At 46.3% G+C, this 19,674-nt stretch overlaps 1 protein-coding gene across 5 annotated transcripts in view; it reads left to right on the forward strand.

Annotated features, from left to right (window-relative positions):
- LOC134878516 (BAH and coiled-coil domain-containing protein 1) overlaps positions 1-19,674 on the forward strand; it is a 59,491-nt gene that overhangs the window by 27,241 nt on the left and 12,576 nt on the right. For 3 of the 5 annotated variants that reach the window (XM_063904586.1, XM_063904589.1, XM_063904587.1), the window contains exons 3-14: positions 2,336-2,518; positions 8,763-8,885; positions 9,089-11,482; positions 11,663-11,774; positions 11,882-12,081; positions 12,442-12,603; positions 13,932-14,221; positions 14,568-14,913; positions 15,701-16,630; positions 18,026-18,195; positions 18,316-18,452; positions 18,670-18,783. In XM_063904586.1, coding sequence (XP_063760656.1) covers positions 2,336-2,518; positions 8,763-8,885; positions 9,089-11,482; positions 11,663-11,774; positions 11,882-12,081; positions 12,442-12,603; positions 13,932-14,221; positions 14,568-14,913; positions 15,701-16,630; positions 18,026-18,195; positions 18,316-18,452; positions 18,670-18,783 — 5,161 coding nt within the window. The remainder of the gene's footprint in view (positions 1-2,335; positions 2,519-8,762; positions 8,886-9,088; positions 11,483-11,662; positions 11,775-11,881; positions 12,082-12,441; positions 12,604-13,931; positions 14,222-14,567; positions 14,914-15,700; positions 16,631-18,025; positions 18,196-18,315; positions 18,453-18,669; positions 18,784-19,674) is intronic. The other 2 variants (XM_063904588.1, XM_063904590.1) reach the window with 1 other exon arrangement.

Consider the following 19,674-nt stretch of genomic DNA (forward strand, 5'->3'; position numbering starts at 1 on the left):
ATTAGCTGATTTATGTGAGCCGCAGGCACCGATGAGAGCTGGGGTTCCTGGGGGCGACTGGCAGAAAGAGAGGGCAGAGAAGTGTGCAATGTTGTGGGCGGTGGCATACAGGAGCCCTGGGTGTCTGGATGATGGGGGCTGGATGTGTGCCTGGCTAGCATGCTGGCAATAATCCTCTCCCTCCTGCCCCTAAACCCCACCCTCATCCACAGAGCTCCGCCAGGAGCGCTCTGCAGGGTCAGGGGGTGATAGGAGGTGGCAGCAGAGAAAGAAGAGGCAACAGGGTTTGAAAAGGAGGAATGCATGGATACTGTGATCAGGCTACATCTCACCAACATGTACGAGGTTGCTATGGCACCCATTTTGATGTGGTTGCCTCATAGAGATATTTTAAGTAGCGAAAGTGCTCTTATTTTGTTGCATCCCTAGCATGGCATCGTAAAATACATTTTGTGTACTTTGACTCAAAAGGTTGAGTCATAAAAAGAGTTTTCAAAGCACATCTGTCCTGTTGAACAAGACAATCTATTACATTATAAAGAACCTAAATGTATAGCTTAACTTTAATAATGTGTGGTGAATAGGGATAGGATAAGATACACTTATTGATTGATTGGATACAAAGGTGTTCTGGTGTTGATGGCTATTATTGGTGCTGTTAAGGGTTACACACACACACACACACACACACACACACACACACACACACACACACACACACACACACACACACACACACACACACACACACACACACACACACACACACACACACACACACACACTCACTCACACACACACACAGGGTTGGTTTTAAGGTGGTTTCTGAGGAAGAATATGGTTGGGGATTGTGGGGGATTTCCACCTGTCTGGGGCTGTGGTGCAAAGTGTTACAGAGGTGTGTCTGCCCATTACTAAGTGTCTCTGTGTGTGTGTGTGCACGCGCACGTGCACTCGTGGTATTTGAATGCTCCTGCTCTCTGGCCCATGAGCCATGAGCCATCGGTGCAGGAGCCAGCTTTAGACTGATGGGTTTATTCCTGCTGTCTGCTCAAGAGGATGCGCTCACTCACCGCTTGGCTGATTAAGACTTCCTTGCAATTGTTCTCACACTCCCAAGAAAAAAGATCGATTCATGTTTGAACTGATTCATGCTTAAAGAAAATCAAACCACACTGTGTTCCTTGTTCGATCAGCTCGTCATAATCGTTGATAATTAACCATGTTGCTCTAACCAATGTTTTCATAGCCAGTCCTGTGTGCACAATGTATGATACACCAATGTGTGAGCTCTCATCCAGTCACTATACATACTGTATGCATGAGACTTCACGGCAGTGTGACTTGGGGGAAATGAATGTGCCAAGAGTCGGGCACCTAGACCCCTCTCTCAAGTGCACTGGCGGGCGCGTAATGGGAATGTAATTTAAGCAGTGGTTAATCAGTGTGTTTTCTCCAGATTGCCCAGCAATGCATAATAGACAATCAGCCCCCAGTCACACGGGCGTTGCTACGAATGGTCAATTACTCATCATAGTCTTGTTAAACACACAGCTCAGCCAGCCAGGGACAGATTGCTCTGCTGGTGCCATCATTATGGTAAAGAACAAAGCAAAGAAATGCCATGTGTCAGAAAGAAAGCAGAAGAGAGGGAGGGATAGAAAAGAAAATGAGGTTTGGGAAGAGGCATGCGCATTGTGTGTTTGTGCACATCGTTATGGGACAGTGGATGGAAAGAGAAGAGAGGAGAGGAAAAGGCCACTGTGATAAAGCAGAGGGAGAAAAATAAGGAGTAAAACGCCAAAATGGAAACAAAGAGGAAAGTACAGGATTGTCAGAGTCATGCAGCGAGAAAGGAAGAGCGGAGAGACAGAGAGGAGGTGAAATGGAGCAGAGCAATAAGAGAGATTGAGGGCATGAAAGTGAGAGATAGAGAGCATAAGATAATGGAGGGAGGGAGAGAAATTGAGAAAGGGACGCTGGGGAGCGGGAGCAAAAGTGTGTGAGAGCGAGAGGGAGAGAGCCTGAGAAAGTGTGTACTCAGCTGTGAGATGAGACCTCTGTCTGCCCATAGGGAGAGGCGGTGTGAGAGGAGAGAAAACGAGGGGAGAGGCCCGGGCTGTCAGTGAGGGGGAGGAGAGTCTCACACTTTTTCTCTCCCACACTCATTCAAGCTCTCCACAAGGCAGCGACCAAATCTGCCTGGCTTTGTGATTCCAGTGGGCTCCGTCTTTTTTGATCTGTTTTTTTTTTGTTCGTCACACTCATGGCCACTTTGCACTCCTCTAATTCTAACCATGTTTTCTCTCCTACCTTTTTCCCTTTGGGTACGCAGGCAGTGGATTGATGGGCAATTCCTCCGCCTCCTTCATGGGGACCTTTCTGGCCAGTAGTCTTGGTTCCCCCCCTTCCCACCCGTCTCACCCTTCTCGGCCGCCCTCCTCGCCCTCCTCACCCTCCTTCCGGGGCGGACCCCACTCCAGCGCCTCACAAATCTGGTTTCCCCATTCGCATGAAGGTACCTCAAAGCACACATGTACACAAACACATGCCCCTCATCTGACCACATCGGCTGCATGGAGCGATATTCATGTCCTGGCAGTAATGGGGACAGAGCTTCACAGGGTGTATTGTTACTCTGATATTGTGTATTTTTAGGCAGTATGAGGTTTCCACAAAAGCAGGGCTTGTAATCATCCAGCAAGAGCCAGTCTCCATCCCTTTTATTTGTAAACCAAAATAAGCCTGGGCCCACCATGTTTGGGATGGAGCACAGTGCCATGGTTTCTGGATGGGGACACAAGGTCAATAGTTCAGCCAAGGAATCTAGCGGTATTCAATTTACATCAGCAGGAATGTCACTCAAGGCTCTCTGAAGCCGCACGTGCGAACGCGGGCTAATAAAAAGTTGCAGTGATTGCAGGGCTTTCAGCTGGTGTCTCCATCACAGCTTAATAGGGTAGTTCCCACCCGATGCTTAGGATTACAAAACCCTGACACACACACACACACACACCCACACACACACAGTCATAAAATATAAATACACACTCAGTTCAACACATCACACTTCTTTTTTGATATAGCCGAGAAGTCAGAAAAGGATAAAGTAGAGAGATTAATCTGTTGGGGTATTTTGGAAATGTAAATGCTAAGGATGAAAGATAAATGTAGGACCTTTTCATTGCCAACTGCTGATCTTATAATGCAAGGTCTTCTTTTCTGAGACTGCACATCCGTCACTGTTAGATTAACACGTTCATAATCTTCTGCTAATTACAAGATGTAATGGCAGCCCAATGCCATCTAGTGAACCACACTGGTTGAAGTTGTTGGACTCTTGCTATTTCAGCCCTCTTGTATTTATGTCTGTATTGGCTGAGAATAGCCCAGCTGTTCCTCCATGAGGGAACGCCAGTGGGTAATATTTGTTATTTGTGGTCACTGATCAGCGGCGCCCCAGTTGCCTGATGTTGTTTTTGAGGCTGATTGGGCACATACAGCTGAGATGCAGTGTTTTTTGGTGTGTTAAGCCATTGCATACCCCCCCAAACACACACACACACTCACACTCACACTCACACTCGCACACACCTCACTCTTATATCCTGACTAAGGGTTGAGTCAGTGGACAGCTGCGACAGTGGTGAGAATAGGTGAAACTCTAGACGTTTTAAAATAAACATCGAGACAGGACAATTACATTTGAATGAGATATGGACTACCTTCGGCTCAGTCAAAGACAATTTCCCTCAAAACTAATTTCGTAAGCATTAGTGTTCCTTTTACCTTATAGTTTCAGGGTTTCATTGTCAAAGATTTTTGTTCTTGTGGAAAAGAAGAATAATATTAATAAGAGTGATGATGATAATGCCAAGCCTAATAAAAGTAATGGAGGTGATTATGACTGGGATTATTACTCAGTTGGCAATGGAGGCCATTATCTCTATTGCAGTTTAATTGCATATAACGCACTAAGAGCATGATTGAATCCAGACTGTTCATCAACCACATTCAGCTGTTCACCCTCCTCAAGATAATTGCATATTGTCTTTTTCCTGTTTTGCATAAAAAGCAAGTCATCAAAATGAGCGGCACAATTACCCAGACTCTCGCCTCCTCTCTCCGGGTGTCAGCAGAACCCCACCAGCAGCAGAGCAGGCAGTGTGTGTGTGTGTGTGTGTGTGTGTGTGTGTGTATGTGTGTGTTTGTGTCTGTGTGTGTGTGTCACTTGTAACCTTAAAGATATTCTCTGGATTTTCTTCTTTTTTTGTGAGCAGCGTGTTTTTAAAGTGGCTGTTTGCATGCAAATCCAAGCATAGCAGCTCAAATTTGTATTCAAAGATTACTGTATGATCCTCATGTCTCAGGCATATACCTGTCATGGTGCAGAATGTCTTTGTCTCTGCTACTCTTCCGACACGTTTGCCACAGATTTAAGAGGTAAAATCTACCACGTATCGAGCAAATACATACCAATGATCTCATTAGAGACTCAGCATCCATTCACTTAATGTCATAATCATAAAATGTAATCCTACATTAGGTAAGTGTCTTAAGACGAAATGCTTATTTTCTCTATAATAATAATAACACGCTTTTAAAATAGATTTATGATGGAAATAAAAACGAGTCAAATAAAATGTCATAAAAAACACCAGGAAAACATCCTATCTGAAGGTTTGGGTTTAATGATACAGTAACAAAAAGGTGTGGACATCATTTGGAGATAGATCTGCAACAACATTCACACATGCGGCTTATATGATGATTTCCATCGAATGAATGACAAAAAAAGCAACAAATGTGGAAATGAAATGTAATCTGGATTTGAAACAACCAGTAATCGATTCATTGCCTGACTTTCCACTACATTACACATCTGTTGAAAAGTTGAGCTATTCTGCTGACTGACAGAAAAATAAGCCTTGAAACATTAGCTCTTTCAGGAAGATAATAATAAAGGTGATAATAATTATACAAATTACAACAAAACTAATGAATACTTCTGCTAATCATAATAATAATAGTAAAAAATCATTATAATTATTTTTATGCTGGCATTGGACGGCAACATCAGAGAGACAAACATTAGCGTAGACATTGGTGTAGACATGGTCTGAAAATGACAGGGCCAGTTAATTCATACATACAGACCACATTTCTATCGGGAACATAAGCGACAAACCTTTAGAGTGACACATTAAACACACCTATAAATAACATCCCCAATAACATTGTTGGACCTTTGGATCCAGATAATTTTGGCAAAGACAGTGACTGTGGGACAGAAAAGTCCCGTGTTGACTTATGTTTAAATATGTATTGTGTTGTGAAAATGAAAGGGTACAGTTTACTGTCTTACAAATGTTTGGATATTTATAAAAGGTGAAAAGAACAAAATCACAAGTGGCTTTCATGATGTCAGAGAGTAGCACAGATTAAAATAGTTTTTAGTTTCTATTTAGATTGACATTGTGTGTACTCCACATGGGATTGTCTGTTGTTTATCTGCTGACTGGAGACGTGGACTCATTGGCACAGAGTTTGAGAGAGAAAGGGTTGGCAGTATGTGACTGTGGGTGGAGGAACACAGCAGAGAAAAATAACAACAGTGGGGTGAGCATTTTAATAAATGTAATGTAAAATGTTTTTCCCCAACACCTGGTAAAATGGATTTTGCCGTCTGAGCTTTTGGAAGATTTATTTTCATGTTTGGAGCAGTTAAACAAACAATGAACAACCCCCCATGAATCATGAGTGGAAAAATTAAAAAAGAAAAAATGGACTAAAGAATAAAAACCTGCGGGCTCCTCGAAGGCCTGAGGCCAGCTGGCTGCGATCCAAATGACTTATTACGTTATGCCAAAAACAATTGCAGTCTCATATCTCTGTCAACACATAGACACACACAAGCATGAACACACACACAATTGCCTGCGCACACCTGTCTAATCCACTTCTGTTTGATACGCCTTTCCAAGCCTATCTTCAGTTGTCCATCTTTCCTTCAGTGAGCATTTGCAAGCTTTTCTTTTGTGGGATTTAAGATGCACCCCCATCGCTTATTTTCCATACTCCTGCCTCTTTCATTCTCTCTCTGGCACACTCTATCTTTCTCTAGCTCTCTCTCATGCCAGCCTGCATCCCTTCCTTTCAATTAGTCAAACCTGAAAAGATCCACCACAGCATTGCCCCTCCTCCACCAAACCCCTCCTCCTCCCTTTCAGCGTCTTGATGGTTCTGTCACTTTTTCTCAATTAGCGGACCTGACAGGCAGCTCAGCCTGCTCCTCCTCTCCTCTTGGTCTTCTCCTTCCATGCTCTCTCTCTCTGTCCTATCTCGAAAATGTTTAAGCCATTTTCCTGGTGACAATTTACACTTCAGGCTTATGTTATTTTGCCTTTTAGTAAATGAACGAACCCACATGAGAAATGATGGGCTAGTGTGAGGAATGGAGAGCGCAACGAAACACTCTGTCGTCTGCCTCTTATTTAGCACGCTTAATTCTCCACTGCCTCTAGGTGCTGTTCTATATCCAGCTCCCTTCTTTGTCCTTCATGTCGGCCTGCTTCTCTCAACCCACCATGCTGTGAGAAATACCTTCAGAACTTCTGGAAATCCCTCCCTGGGATGCAGCTCTGTTTGTTCTGCCGCTCGCCCCTGCTCCGTCCGTGGAAAAGAGGGCAAGCGCTGTGAACTCCCTTCTGTCATTCACTTGCCGATGCTGACTCGTTTGTGTGTGTGAGTGTGTGAAGGGAAAGGGAGCGAGGCTGCTGTGCAGTCAGCAGACTGCACTAAGACCCTGCTCACGTCGCCTGCAGCAGCAGAAGCAGCAGCAGCAGTAGCTCCCCTTGTCCTGCCCAGATTAATGGCTGAATGGGCTCTGCCGTGCCCAGCAGTCCCCCTCTTGCCGCCCCAATGGAGGGCATGCTGAAACTGAGCGGGCTGGCATTATCGGGCACAGCCAGACCACGCTGTGAAAAGGGATTACGCCGTCAATCGTCACGCTCACAAACAACATGCTGCCGCAGAAAAAAAGCCCCTTTCCCAGCTTGGATAAAGACTACCAAACAGCTCTCTGCTTTTCTCCCTCCCAAAATCTGAGAAAATATTCTTTCTTAGACAAAGGATCCCCTCTTTCCCACTGTAGATGAATTGGCTTAAATGTGAATGCTTATTAATCAGTAAAAAAGCAAGACAATCAAGAAGACAGACAGAAGGGAAGAGATTGAAAATAGGTTAAAGTAAGAAAAAGAGGGAAAAGGTGAGGGTATGTAATTATCACCTCATTGCCCTCCTCAGAGAGCAGCACCTTCTGTGTTATTGCAGGACTGTTTGCCATCTCTGTGCATTTCATTAATTAAGATGGGAGCATGCAGAGGCCGCTATGAGACGAGGTCATTAAGCCCACCACAACACTCCTCCTCCCAAGAGCCAGCCAACAGCACCGGCCCCATTGTTCAGCCAGCAGAAAGTGAGATATTCAACACCCAGAGCTCCTGTTAAAACCACGACGCTGCACAGGCACACACACACACACCCAAATTAACTGCATCTGCGTATCCTGGATCAGGCCGCACGCTTGCCAACACAAATATGTCTGTCTTTCATTTAGCTTGTAGAGCTATGTTTTCCTCTCTTTATCCCCCCCCCCGTCCCGTCCCGTCCCGTCCCTTCACTATGTCTGCGAGTTGTTTGAAACTGAGGCTGGTGGGTGAGGCAGGTGCAAAATCAGGGAAAGAGAGGACGTGACACACCTGGGCTTCTTTAGATGACTCGGAGGTCACTGAGATGGTTTAATGTGGTGCTGGTGGAACGTAGACATGCTGTCTGAAAAGAAGCACTTGCACAAAAGGACGCTACATGTCTCTGGTCTCATCTCTCTGTCTGTATTTTTCTCCTTCTCTTTTCTTTCTGGTTCACTCATAGTACATATATGTTATTTTCCTCATTCTGCATTAATATCTCTGTAGTTTTTGCGTATCCACAAGTTTATGGGTAGGTTTATCCATGGATGTATTATATATCATAATGTATTCAGTACAGAATATGCACTGCAGTGTTCAGCAATCAGTACTTGTTTTAAAATCTATTAAGAACAATTGTGTGAAATGGTTAATTATACAGTAGTAGAGATGGGCTGATTCAATTCATATTTATTTGTTTAAATGTTTTAGTTACCCAATTGTGGAAGTGGGTTGTCATAGTGATTCTTTGTCCTAATATTGCGATAGGCTTTCATCCTTCAAAGTCCTTTGTGTTTTTGAATGTCCCATTGCAAAATGAGTTTTGTGTTTGGTTGTGGTATTAATGTCCTCCTGATGGGCTTGATGCAATAAGCCCAGGTGTACTGGCTTAAGGGCCCAACAGTGAAATTACCTTTTACCCCTGATGTAGGTCACTAAAGGTTAGCCCCTCCCAAGCTCTCTCTTCATTGTAAATACAAGCTTCAAATCTGTCCTTATCGCTCCATCCAGATGGAAAGAGGTGCCAGTGCCAGCTCTGAAAAAGAAATAGAGAGAGGGCCATATATTCAAAAGACACATTTCGTACAGAAATCTCGAATCTTGTCGTATTGTTTGTATTCTTAACTCAGGAATAGCAAACATGACAGGCAGAGCCAGTACTTATTTGCGTATGAACACCACCAGCTGCATTGGACCTGAAGGATTATGCTGGTTTACTCTGGATAACTGCATCTCGGAGGTTATTGTCCTGTCTTATCAATTCTCCCCTCTCTCTGCTATCCATTTCAACAGCTCCAGGGTATCCTCGATTCTCAGGGAGTCTGGCCCACACGTTTCTTCCCATGAGCCACTTGGATCACCATGCCAACAGCGGGGTTCTCTACGGGCAGCATCGTTTCTATGACACGCAAAAAGGTGAGGCAGGCGATGATTAAAATGTAATCAGACAGAAATAAGACATTTAAATCCAATTTAAACAACATAGGATGAGGTCATTTAATGTGGAATATTGATATGAGGATGCCTAGGGACACTATCATGAGAGCTGAGCTATCTAATTCTGTCATTGCCTTTTCCTTTCTTGACTAATGCATTTGTCTTGCCTTCATTCCTCTCAGAGAATTTTTATCTGCGAGGTCTCCCGTCCCAGCCACCCCTCATCTCAACCAATCACAGTCTGCCACCGATGTCCAGGGCAGGATCAGGACACTCTCAGGGGTCCTGCAGCAGAGACAGAGATCCAGGCGTCGGGACAGGTCTCCATAAGGGCCTCAAAGACGGGTCAGTGGAGAGAGGAGTTGTACCTGCCAAGGAAAAGGAAAGGGCCAGTAGCAAGCAGGAGGCAAAGGAGAGACAGCAGCAGCAGCAGCAGCAGCAGCAGCAACAACAGCAACAGCACCACAGCCACCAGCCACCCCAGCCCACACACCACCACCATTCCCTCTCCCATCAGCAACACCCACACTATCCACAGCACCCACTGCCTCTGGAGGAGGTCAACAGTCGGGCCCTGGAGAGGCATAAGGCATCTCTCACAATGGAGTACAGCAAGGAACACCCTCAGAGTATGGGCAAGCCCCTCAGTGCCTGCTTGCACAATGGAAAGATGCAAAACGGAGATGCAGGAACTGGCGCAGGGACTAAGGCCGCAATGTCCAGCTATGGGGGGGAGGGCACAGCCCTTGTGGCTATGGGAGGTGGGGGGAGTAGCCAGGGCAGACATATCGGTTCCAGTAGTAATGGTCGCTGCACCAAGGAGGGGGTAAGTGGGGAGATGAGGATCAGTGAACAACCTTCAGACTGTCTGGAAAGGAGTCAGGCACAGCTCCACCACTCTATTTCCTACTCCGTTCCCCCACCCTTACACATGGGTTCTGCTGCTGGAGGGGCACACCCCCATCCACATCCTCATGCTCACCCCCATACACATCCACACCCAGGGGGCTTCCACTGCCTTCAACTTCACCCCAGCCACCCACACCACCCACATCATTCCCACCACACACACCACCACCCAGACTTTTTCTGCCCGCCCCCTCCGGCTCCTTTAGCCAACCCTGCCTCACATGACAGGGGGCCAGCCAATGTGGGGCGAGAACCTAAAGTCACTGGGCCTACATTTGTGCCATCAGTGGCAGGCCTGGGGGACAAATCCAGTGGTCCATTCCAGCTTGGTAACCCCGATTGCCACGGTGTGGTTGGTGGAGGGGGTGGCGGTAATGCCAAGGATAAGGTTATAGAAAAGAATGGAGGCAGTGGGCACCATAGTAGTTGGCACAGAAAACAACAACAACAACAACAACAACAACAACAGCAGCAACAACAACAGCAACAACAACAGCAGCAGCACCCATACAGAAAGACAGAGAAGGCTCCGGATTGGATGCAATCCCACCACCAACATCTTCAGCCCTCACAGCTTCCTCAACCTCCACAACTACAACAGCCTCCACATCCCCAACAGCAGCACCAGGTTGTACGATCACGCAGTGCGGAGTGTGTCAACAGTGTTGTGGACATGGATGTGTTCAGACCCTCACTGTCCCAGGGGCCCAAACCTGGACACTCAGTCCCACATTCTGTCAATACTTCTCCTTACAGAGACTGTTCCCATCCAGGACCCCAACCTAACTCCTCACCCCTTGGAAGTAAAAGCATGAGCCAACATAGTGGAGCTGGAGCAGCCCATGGCCAAGGTCCTGGAGTTAGCTGCTCCTTACAGAGAGATGGTCAAAAGGTAGCGAGGATACGCCACCAGCAGCATGGCCGACCTGGTCCAGATGCTCGTTCTCCTGCAGAGTTGAACCAGGGGACTAGTCAGGAACTTAAAAGAAAGATGGACATGTCTCCTTATGGCTACAGCAACAACAGTGGGCAGCACCACCACCAGCAGCCCCCAGTGCCACCATGGGCCATGAGGCCTCCCCAACACATTTCCCAACCTGAGGAGGAGCAGAGGAAGTCTTATATGGAGTTAGGGGTGACTGGTGCACAACATTCCCAGCAGCAACAACAACAACAACAGCAGCCAGGAATGCCACCTCCCCAGCCTCCCCCTGCACCTCCCCTCAGTCAGCAACAGCAGCAGCCGCAGCAGCAGCCGCAGCAGCAGCCGCAGCAACAACCTGAGCCCCAAGGCCCAACTCAGGGGGAGAGCAGTGCCATGAAAAGCTTACTTAAGTATAGCAACCAGCAGCAGCCACTGCTTCTCTCCCAGAAGAGCCCCTTTGGGGGCCTTGGAAGCCTCAAATCAGGTGCTGCTGGAGGGAGCTGTGCCATGCAGGGCAACAAACAAACTCTACCTTCCAGAAAGGGCCCAGCCAATGACAATGAGCGCTCGGACTACAGCGGGCGGGGCAGGGATATTGGAGACACAGGACATGGGGAAAGCGAGGTGCGGCAACCGCCAGTAGGAATTGCAGTGGCTGTGGCCAGACAAAGAGAGCCACCATGTCGTTCAGCAGACGGTCATCCAAACAGCCGACAGGGCAGGGTGCATCCCTCAGTCAAAGGTAAATAGTCTAGGTCACTTCCTAATAAACAGAGATGGAAGGAATACTGAGCCAAACTAAAATGAACTCTCAGCACTCTATGTATCTTGGGAGTCATATTAGTGTTTTGAGAAATGGTGAGAGACTTGGGAACATGTCCTTACCTGAGAGCTAATGGTTAAGCTAATACTTCTCTTGCAGGACCACCCCGCCCCATGTATCCCTCAGATCCCACCGAAGAGGAGAGGAAAAGGATGAGTGGGGAACAGTTGGGTTTGACGTGCTTGGATAGAGATAGAGAGGCATATATCAGGTAAGCTAAAGAAAAGACATTGCTCAAAATCCATTTTATATACGTCACTTTTTAGAAACCTTCATCTTCATTTGTATTTTCTTATTTTTGTCTCAACCTAATGCCAGGGATAATAAGGAAAGGGTGGAGTTTGCAAGAATCCACCCCTCCAACAGCTGTCATGGAGACCTCACCTCTCATCTCATGGTCCCAGGAGGGACTTCCCTCCAGTCTGGCCAATTAGGAGATCCTGCTGCACATTCTGCTCACCATCACTGGATGCCAAGAACTGGAAGCCCATCCCTCTGGATGGCAGGACACTCTTATGGTAAAATACTATTGAGTACTTTAGAAATTAAGATTATTCCAGCAGTGTGACTTTTTACAGTCTTGAGGATCATGTAAAGAATGGAAGAGGTAAAAAAACAAAGGTGTTTATTATTCTTGCTCAGCAGAACATGTAGAGCTGGCTTTAATGCCTGCAGAGCTATGTGTCATTTGAAATTGGTCAGAACACAGCAGCTGAAACATTACATTAATTTAAGCATGTTTTCAATGGTTCACAGTCAGGTTTAGAATTTATTTTATAATTCAGTGATAATGATTGGTAGTTGTTGTATATTTGTAACAGTGATTTACACATTATGTGGTGGGTATATACATCTAACCTGACATGCTTTCTATAAAGCAGGAATTGGTCATACAGCCCTGCACCAGAATCTACCCCCAGGTTTCTCTACAGCCATGTCAGGCCCTCTGCAGCCAGTCCTGCCTCTGCCTCAGGACCCCTCTGCCCAGCTGGTGGTGCTGCCCTCTGAGCCTTCCAACCATCCTGCGACACATCACCTGGGTATGCACAACCTTGCTTTCTCCTCTGTATAACTTAGCATACTTTTGAAAAACTTTTAATGTGTATGCTTGTACAGCCGCGCTCACGAACGTTAACATTAACAGAACTGTTGGTAGTTCATCAGCAGTCTTCACAGGATCACTCCCTGTGAAGACTGCTGATGAACTTCCCTTTAAGGGGTCCATTCAGACACACACACACACACACACACACACACACACACACACACACACACACACACACACACACACACACACACACACACACACACACACACACACACACACACACACACACACACACACACCACAATTCAAACATTTCCTGCGCACCACCTGCTCTGCCCAGCAGGAATAGGGCTCTCATTGGTTTAGAGTGCTCTTCCAGAGCTACACTGTGTGTGCAAACCCACACACTGAGTACCACGTCACAGAAAGGGGAAGTGTGAAAGTACGGGAAAGATACACATTCAGTGAGCAGGCTGTGACATCTAATTAGCTCCCAGTCCTGGATAGTAAGGTTCCCTTTGTGCTCACCAGGAGTTTCAGCCAAGAGGGGTAGTTCTTCCACAAAACTTTTATAAGGTTTTTTTGGTGTGTCTATGAGAAAAGGGGTGAGTCAAAGGTGAACATATTGGTTTTTGGGGTTCCTGCAGTGTAGACCCACTCCTTCAGAAACTGGACCTCTGTCATAGCACTACACCCACTCCAAGCTGTACTGGTCCTTAAAGCCACAACATGAGTAGGTTGTCCACACAGACATGGGAACTGAGCTTCCTGCTGAGCCATTTCGCAGACCCTTTTCAGTTCATTTTGCTTGACAGGTCAGAGTTTCAGATGGAAAGTCCACACTAAATGCTCCGGTGAGACAAACATTTCCAGTCCAGTATTTTGACCTCTAATCAAACTACAGCCAACCTCATCTGTTCACATTTCATCATTGTCATTACTTTTTTTTTCCCACCATTCCAGCAAATTCTCAAGACAGTTCTTAAGACACAGCTTTCTGTTTAGAGCGGGAGAGAGTGTGGGATTGCTGCTGCCTGGGGAGATGTTGTTCTGCGAAGTCAAAAATATTTTTATGAAGACATTTGCTTATATGGTTGCTATCAAATGTGAATACAATGATTTTTAAATGATCCATAATGATTTCACTGTCTTACAAATGGGTGTGTAGGAGGTAGATAATGACAGGATAAGGATATGAATATGCTGTGTTGATTTGTAAGAATCCAAATGAAGAAGGTTGCCTAAGTGTGTATGCATGTGTGCCTCTTTTTGTTCTAAGGTAGCCCCCTCACTTACATTCCTCCTCCTTTTTCTCATTAGATGTGATGGAGCAGCCAGGGCTTTGGCCCCCTGTGTATGGCGCCCGGGGCCCACCCTCCCACATGCAGCATCCTGCTGTGTACTCCCGATCCCAGTTTCTACGGCAACAGGAGCTGTACGCTCTCCAACAGCACCAACAGCTCCAGCATCAGCATCAACATCAGCACCAGAGCCACCAGTCGCAGCAACCACAACCACAGTCTCAAAACCAGCAGCAGCAGCAGCTGCAGCAGCAGCACAGAGCTGCGCATGGCATTGACATTCAACATCATGCCTCTCAAAATTCACAGGTGATTATAAGTCAAAGTGTGCAAGAAACATTACCATTTCAGTACATTTCAATTGATATACACACATAGAAAAGATACAAGTTTCAAGCAGAGTGAGTGAGTCAGCCTCACTCTCTCACATGACTTCAGCCTATTTTTAACTCACCTGAAATGTTTTGGGATATGCTGACTTTTTAACAGGGATTGAGTAAATCACTGAGGCAGCAGAGCAAGTACCTTTTAATGTCAATAACTAGATTGGTAATTACAGTGCTAAAATAGGAATTCACATGTTTTTGATTTTCTAGATGTGTAGGGCTCTTCAGTAAATGTGAATATGAAAATATATCTCTTTTCAATGCCATAGATGCAGAAAGGGCCGGATGAGCCCTCCGTTGAACTACAGGAACTCATTTCTGAACCCAGAACGTCCAAACCTGCCAAGCCCTACTCTTACAACGCACCTCGGAGGAACACCCCTCCCCCTGGGTCCTGTGCCACTCACCTGTCCCCTTGTTGCCAATCCCCTTCACTACGGCCACATCCCAGAAGCACTCCCTCTACACCCTGCCCTGCTCCCAGCCCTGTCGCAGCAGCCCCTCACTCGCCTGCCATCAGCCCTGCCCCACACCAGATACCCAAGGGGGCCGAATCCCAGGAAAAGCGGGGAGAGGGACAGCCCCCACAGGACTACCCACAGTGTCTGGAGCCTGGTGAGATTAAGCAAGCATATGTATACGCAAAAAGAAATATTCAGATGTGTCGTAAAGTTTTCCAGATGCCTTTCATGGACTGCATGCAATGGCATCACCCGTTGTATTTAGTTTGAGATGTAAATCAAAATAATGCAGACAAAGAAAGACAACAAGATATCCAGTGGTAATTGGAATCGCTACAGTCGTAAATGATCCTTTTTCTCTGCTCGTGTTGTGGTTATATGTGTGGTTGGCTCTGTTGGCAAACCCCCTGATTGACTGAACAGCTAAATGCTGCAGAAAATGGCCGCCGGCTGAGCTGGGGCTTTTCACCACCGTTACCTCGGTAATGACTGAGAAACACCTCAATAGCAGCCCTCACCTCTCCTCCACCCCCACAGGTCCCGCACTCTCTTCATCATCATTAATGCCTGGCTAACGGCCGCCGCACGCCAGAGGAATTGTGTCAGGTGCTCTGATAAACAAAAAGCCTGGCACACTTCAAAAAACACACTCACACAACGTTGCATGTGGTCCTCTACCTTTCTTACTGCTGGGAGATTAAGGCAGAACACATTTCCTTTTTCTGGTTTTCATCTCTTGTGACCACAAAGGTAGCCTGGGGACTAATCTTAGAAAAGCCCTGATGTGAAAGGACGTTTGATTTGCATACAATCTTCATCAGCCAAATATCATTTAGGAAATAATGTAATTGAGATATTTTTGAAAGAGTTATCAGAATTGTTGTATAAGTCCAATATTGACAATTAATGATTTGATTATCTATATTTCTTTCTCTCTATAGATTTGCCCCCTGGATACACCTACCCTGCAATTTCCATGGGCTACAGGAGCGGGCCCTCCCCCCAGGATGTTCGACTGGCTGAGCCAGCTGATCTGGAATCAGTCCAAGTGGAGCCTGCTGAGCATGCTCCCGAGTCTCTCTCAAGTCTGAGGGATGAGCTAGAGTGCCAAGTGGTTGTCAGGCCCCTCCCAGGGCCACTCCCATCCGAGAAAGTGGAGAATGCAGAGGAGGAAAGAGTTGTTGATAGAGTTCTGGAACAGCAGGAGGAGGAAGAGTTAGCAGCAGTGAGAGCATCCAACTATGTGCCTGGAGAGAGGGAGGTGGAGGAGCAGGGGCCCGCAGAGGAAGAAGTGCAGGTTTGCCCCCCTGCTAAGAGCCCGGTGTGCGAGGCTGCCTTGTGTCCAATGCCGCTTTCAACAGAGGAGTCTGAAAGACCAGAAGTTGTCGTCACTTTTGAAGAGGAACAGGATGATGCAGTGGTTATGGAGGAGGGCCAGGTCAACAGGACCAAAGAGCAGGAGCCAGAGCTGCCCGCCATCATCGAGCTCGACCCTGCTTCCCCTGCAGCTCAGCTTCACCCCTCTGCCAGTGAGGGAGCAGAGGACAGTGACCAGGAGCAAAAGACCAAGATGACCCCTGATGATGCCACACTGGATTATGTGTCTCTTTCCCCTGCCTCAGTTTTTGCCCCAAGCCCAAACCAGGAACCTGTCACAATGCCCACAAAACCTCTAGTCCCCTGTTACTGGAGTCTGGAATTGCTGATTGCAGCTGCCTTCTGCACAGATGTACCTCCATTTCCCTTGTTTCCTCATAGCACCCCATCAGTTGTCCCGTCAAAGCCCAACCCCCACCAGGGTATGGAGCTCCTGAGTGAGCTGGCAGATCTGGAGTTGCAACAGCAAAAGCGCGCCTGTGGAAAAAGCCAGGGTGAGGGACAGTGTGTCTTCCTTAACTCACCCACATCAACATGCATACAGAAACACACTCCTATCAGCACAATGCATCTCAGTCTCGTAGTTTACCCTCCTTCTCCACTGTGTCCACTGAGACAAACTCCCACTCCCCCCTCAGGCCTAGCCTCCGTCGCTCTGCGTTCCCTCCCTGATACTCCTCTCTTCCTGCTGGTCTCGAGAGCCTCTGGTGGATTGTAACATCTCCCCAGGGAAGCTGTCTGCATGCCTGCTTGCCGTTTCTCTTCTTTGGTGTGTTAAAGGCACTTTTATTTTCTAAAAGGCTGTTCTAATGATGCAGAGGCCTCAGGAGAGGGAGTAGAAGCAGGAGGACAGGGCTGAACAACTACTGAGGGGTGCACACCTCCCTTTCTCGCTCATTCTCTTTCCCTTCCAGCTTTCCTCAGGGAGCTGTCTCTCTGTCTCTCCATCCCGCCGCTGTTTGATCCACACAAGTGCGCAAACGCACACACCCAAACACACACAAAATTGCAAAGACGCACATTAAAAAGAGAGAGACATACCAATTGGCTTCCCTCTCTCTCCCACACACATGTTACTGAAAGTTAGTGTGTAATCACAAAAGCAGTCGATGTTTCCAGCACCCTGGAGCATTGCCTAGCTAATTAGACCCCATTGTTTTAAAGTGCCTTTAAAAGCTTCCTTGTTTTTCAAAGCGCCATGTGTTTTTTTTTATTCATGCAAAAGGATGTTTTGTGTTTACCACAGCATCTTAATGCATTTAACTGCTCCCAAAAGAGGGTTCTATAAAAAGGGTATCATCAACTGATACCGGAGTCAGTGATGTTGTCTTTGTGATGCGACAGTGTTGACAGCTCAACGAAGTGGCACATGTCAAGTCACAACAATAGTCTTTACCAAAACAAGTACTAAAACAAGTGGAAAAGATGAGTAGATTTATTTATAGAAGGAAATATTTTACATAGTGTTACTCTACAAACAAAATGTCATATTTTTTCTTTGTCACAACACTGCAACTCCTGATATTCAGCCTTTATCGTAGTCCATTAATGGCAGTCCAGTCAGAGCCATAGGCAGATGGAAATATACAGGAAGTGCTTGGCCCAGATGGCCATTGACATAGCAGCATCTGGTTAATCCACATTGATTTAACCTCTGAAAATATATGCTCCTGGTCCCACATCCTGGTTTTTTGCACAATTTCTTTCTTTCTCACTATTCATCCGCCATATCACAAGCGACATCTTTAATACCAAATGTGCACTGACATGTTTTACTTGGACATAAGCTTCTTAAGGCACATTTTAAGGCTTTGTTTAAAGATTTCCTCTTAAAATCAAGCATGGATTGACAGAATATGAATCAAATAATAATTTTGTTCCTGTTACAGAAGAGGAGCTGCTGATGTTTGACCTCCAGAGCCTTGCTACCCTGGCCACAGCCCGTGCACTGGAGATGGGTTCTGAGGAAGTCAGCAGTTTGGGTTCAGGACGACACTTCCCCGCCCGCAGGATACTGAATTTACGTAGGAAATGCAGCTGGACACCTCGCAATGAACCAGTAAGACCCCGCTGTTAATGCCTTGAATTGGAATGTCTCTATAAAGTTTCAATAATTTTTTTTCATTGTTTTAAGGATGTTTTTAATATTAAAAATAACCACAAATGATGTGCACCTCAGGTGTGCCCGGCCAAAGGTAGCATGGAAACAATGGATGGTCCTGAGCTTGCAATGCGTGTGAAGTTGGCTGAGCTACAGCGACGCTACAAAGACAAGCAAAAGGAGCTGGCCAAACTTCAGAGGAAGCACGATCATCAGTGAGTGTGTCTCTATCCTCCTTACTATTGCTCATCCTCGCCCTTTGCATTCAGATATTTCAAAAGTAATACGAACTTTAAAATCAATTTTCCTCAAGTTTCCAGTTAATACCTTTCCTTAATTCTTTCCTGCGTCATCATTCTGAGTTAAGATATGTGTCATATCTCAGACTTCGTATCTCTCTTCTTGACTGTTTGAATCTGTGTTTGCAAGCAGGAAGGAGGAAACACCCCGCAGCCCAGCCAGACGGGGACCGGGACGGCCAAGGAAGCGGAAACCTACCCCTACCTCAGGTCCAGTGTCCTCATCGGAGGGCCAAAGAAAAGTCAAGTAAGTATCACAAGCCCATCTACGCTGGCTGGCTATAATCCAATCTTGCCTGATAAGATCCTCAGTATCTCTGGCATACAGGGACTGCCTCTCAATGGCATGAACAGGAAATGGGAGAACACACAGTTGAACCATTCAAAGAAGTCCCTTTCTACCATTTCCAGTCCAACCAACACAGGCAATCATTGTATAACAGCAGAAGTGTCATTTGTGGTTTGTCTGCTAGTACAGAATATTTACGTGTGCTTGATATATGGAATACACATACGTAGACTCTCATTAAGCTTCAACCTAGCTAATCTTCAGCCTCGGTGGCATGACTGTAGAGCATGTTGAGCTTAGCTGTGCAGGGTAAGGGGGGAGCTGGCTGCTGGGGGGGGGGGGGGGGGGGTGACAGGCAGAGGATGTAATTAGAGTACTGTGAATTCTTCTGTAATCTGTCCCAGCAGCAGGAATGTGACACACTACTGCCATAACTGCCCCAAGGGGTCACCAGGGGTCCAAAGGATAACATGAGGGTCAGACAGTCCAGGCATTTGGTGATAAGCTGACATTTGGAGCTCTAATACTATGTATATGCAGAAATATATAAGGAAAAAAAACTATTAGTGGAATAGAGTGAGCAGAGCAAGGAAGAAAAAATAAAGACAATACAGGATACTGATTGCAAGGATGATATTCAAGGAATAGGGACCCTGGTTTAACTCTAAATTGGTTGATGAAGATTTAGCTATTGTTAAAAAAAGGGTGTCAGTGATATTTAGTGGACGTGATAAATCAAAAGGTTCTACGGGATAAAGGTTTCCTGTGCGGCTTCAATTAGCCATGTCATCGGGGTTTGGAAAGGCTTAGAGCACTAAATGTCACCTCGCAGCATTCCCTCTCTCTCCG

The sequence above is a fragment of the Eleginops maclovinus genome, chromosome 16 (genome assembly GCF_036324505.1).
Source record: "Eleginops maclovinus isolate JMC-PN-2008 ecotype Puerto Natales chromosome 16, JC_Emac_rtc_rv5, whole genome shotgun sequence".
NCBI lineage: Eukaryota > Metazoa > Chordata > Actinopteri > Perciformes > Eleginopidae > Eleginops > Eleginops maclovinus.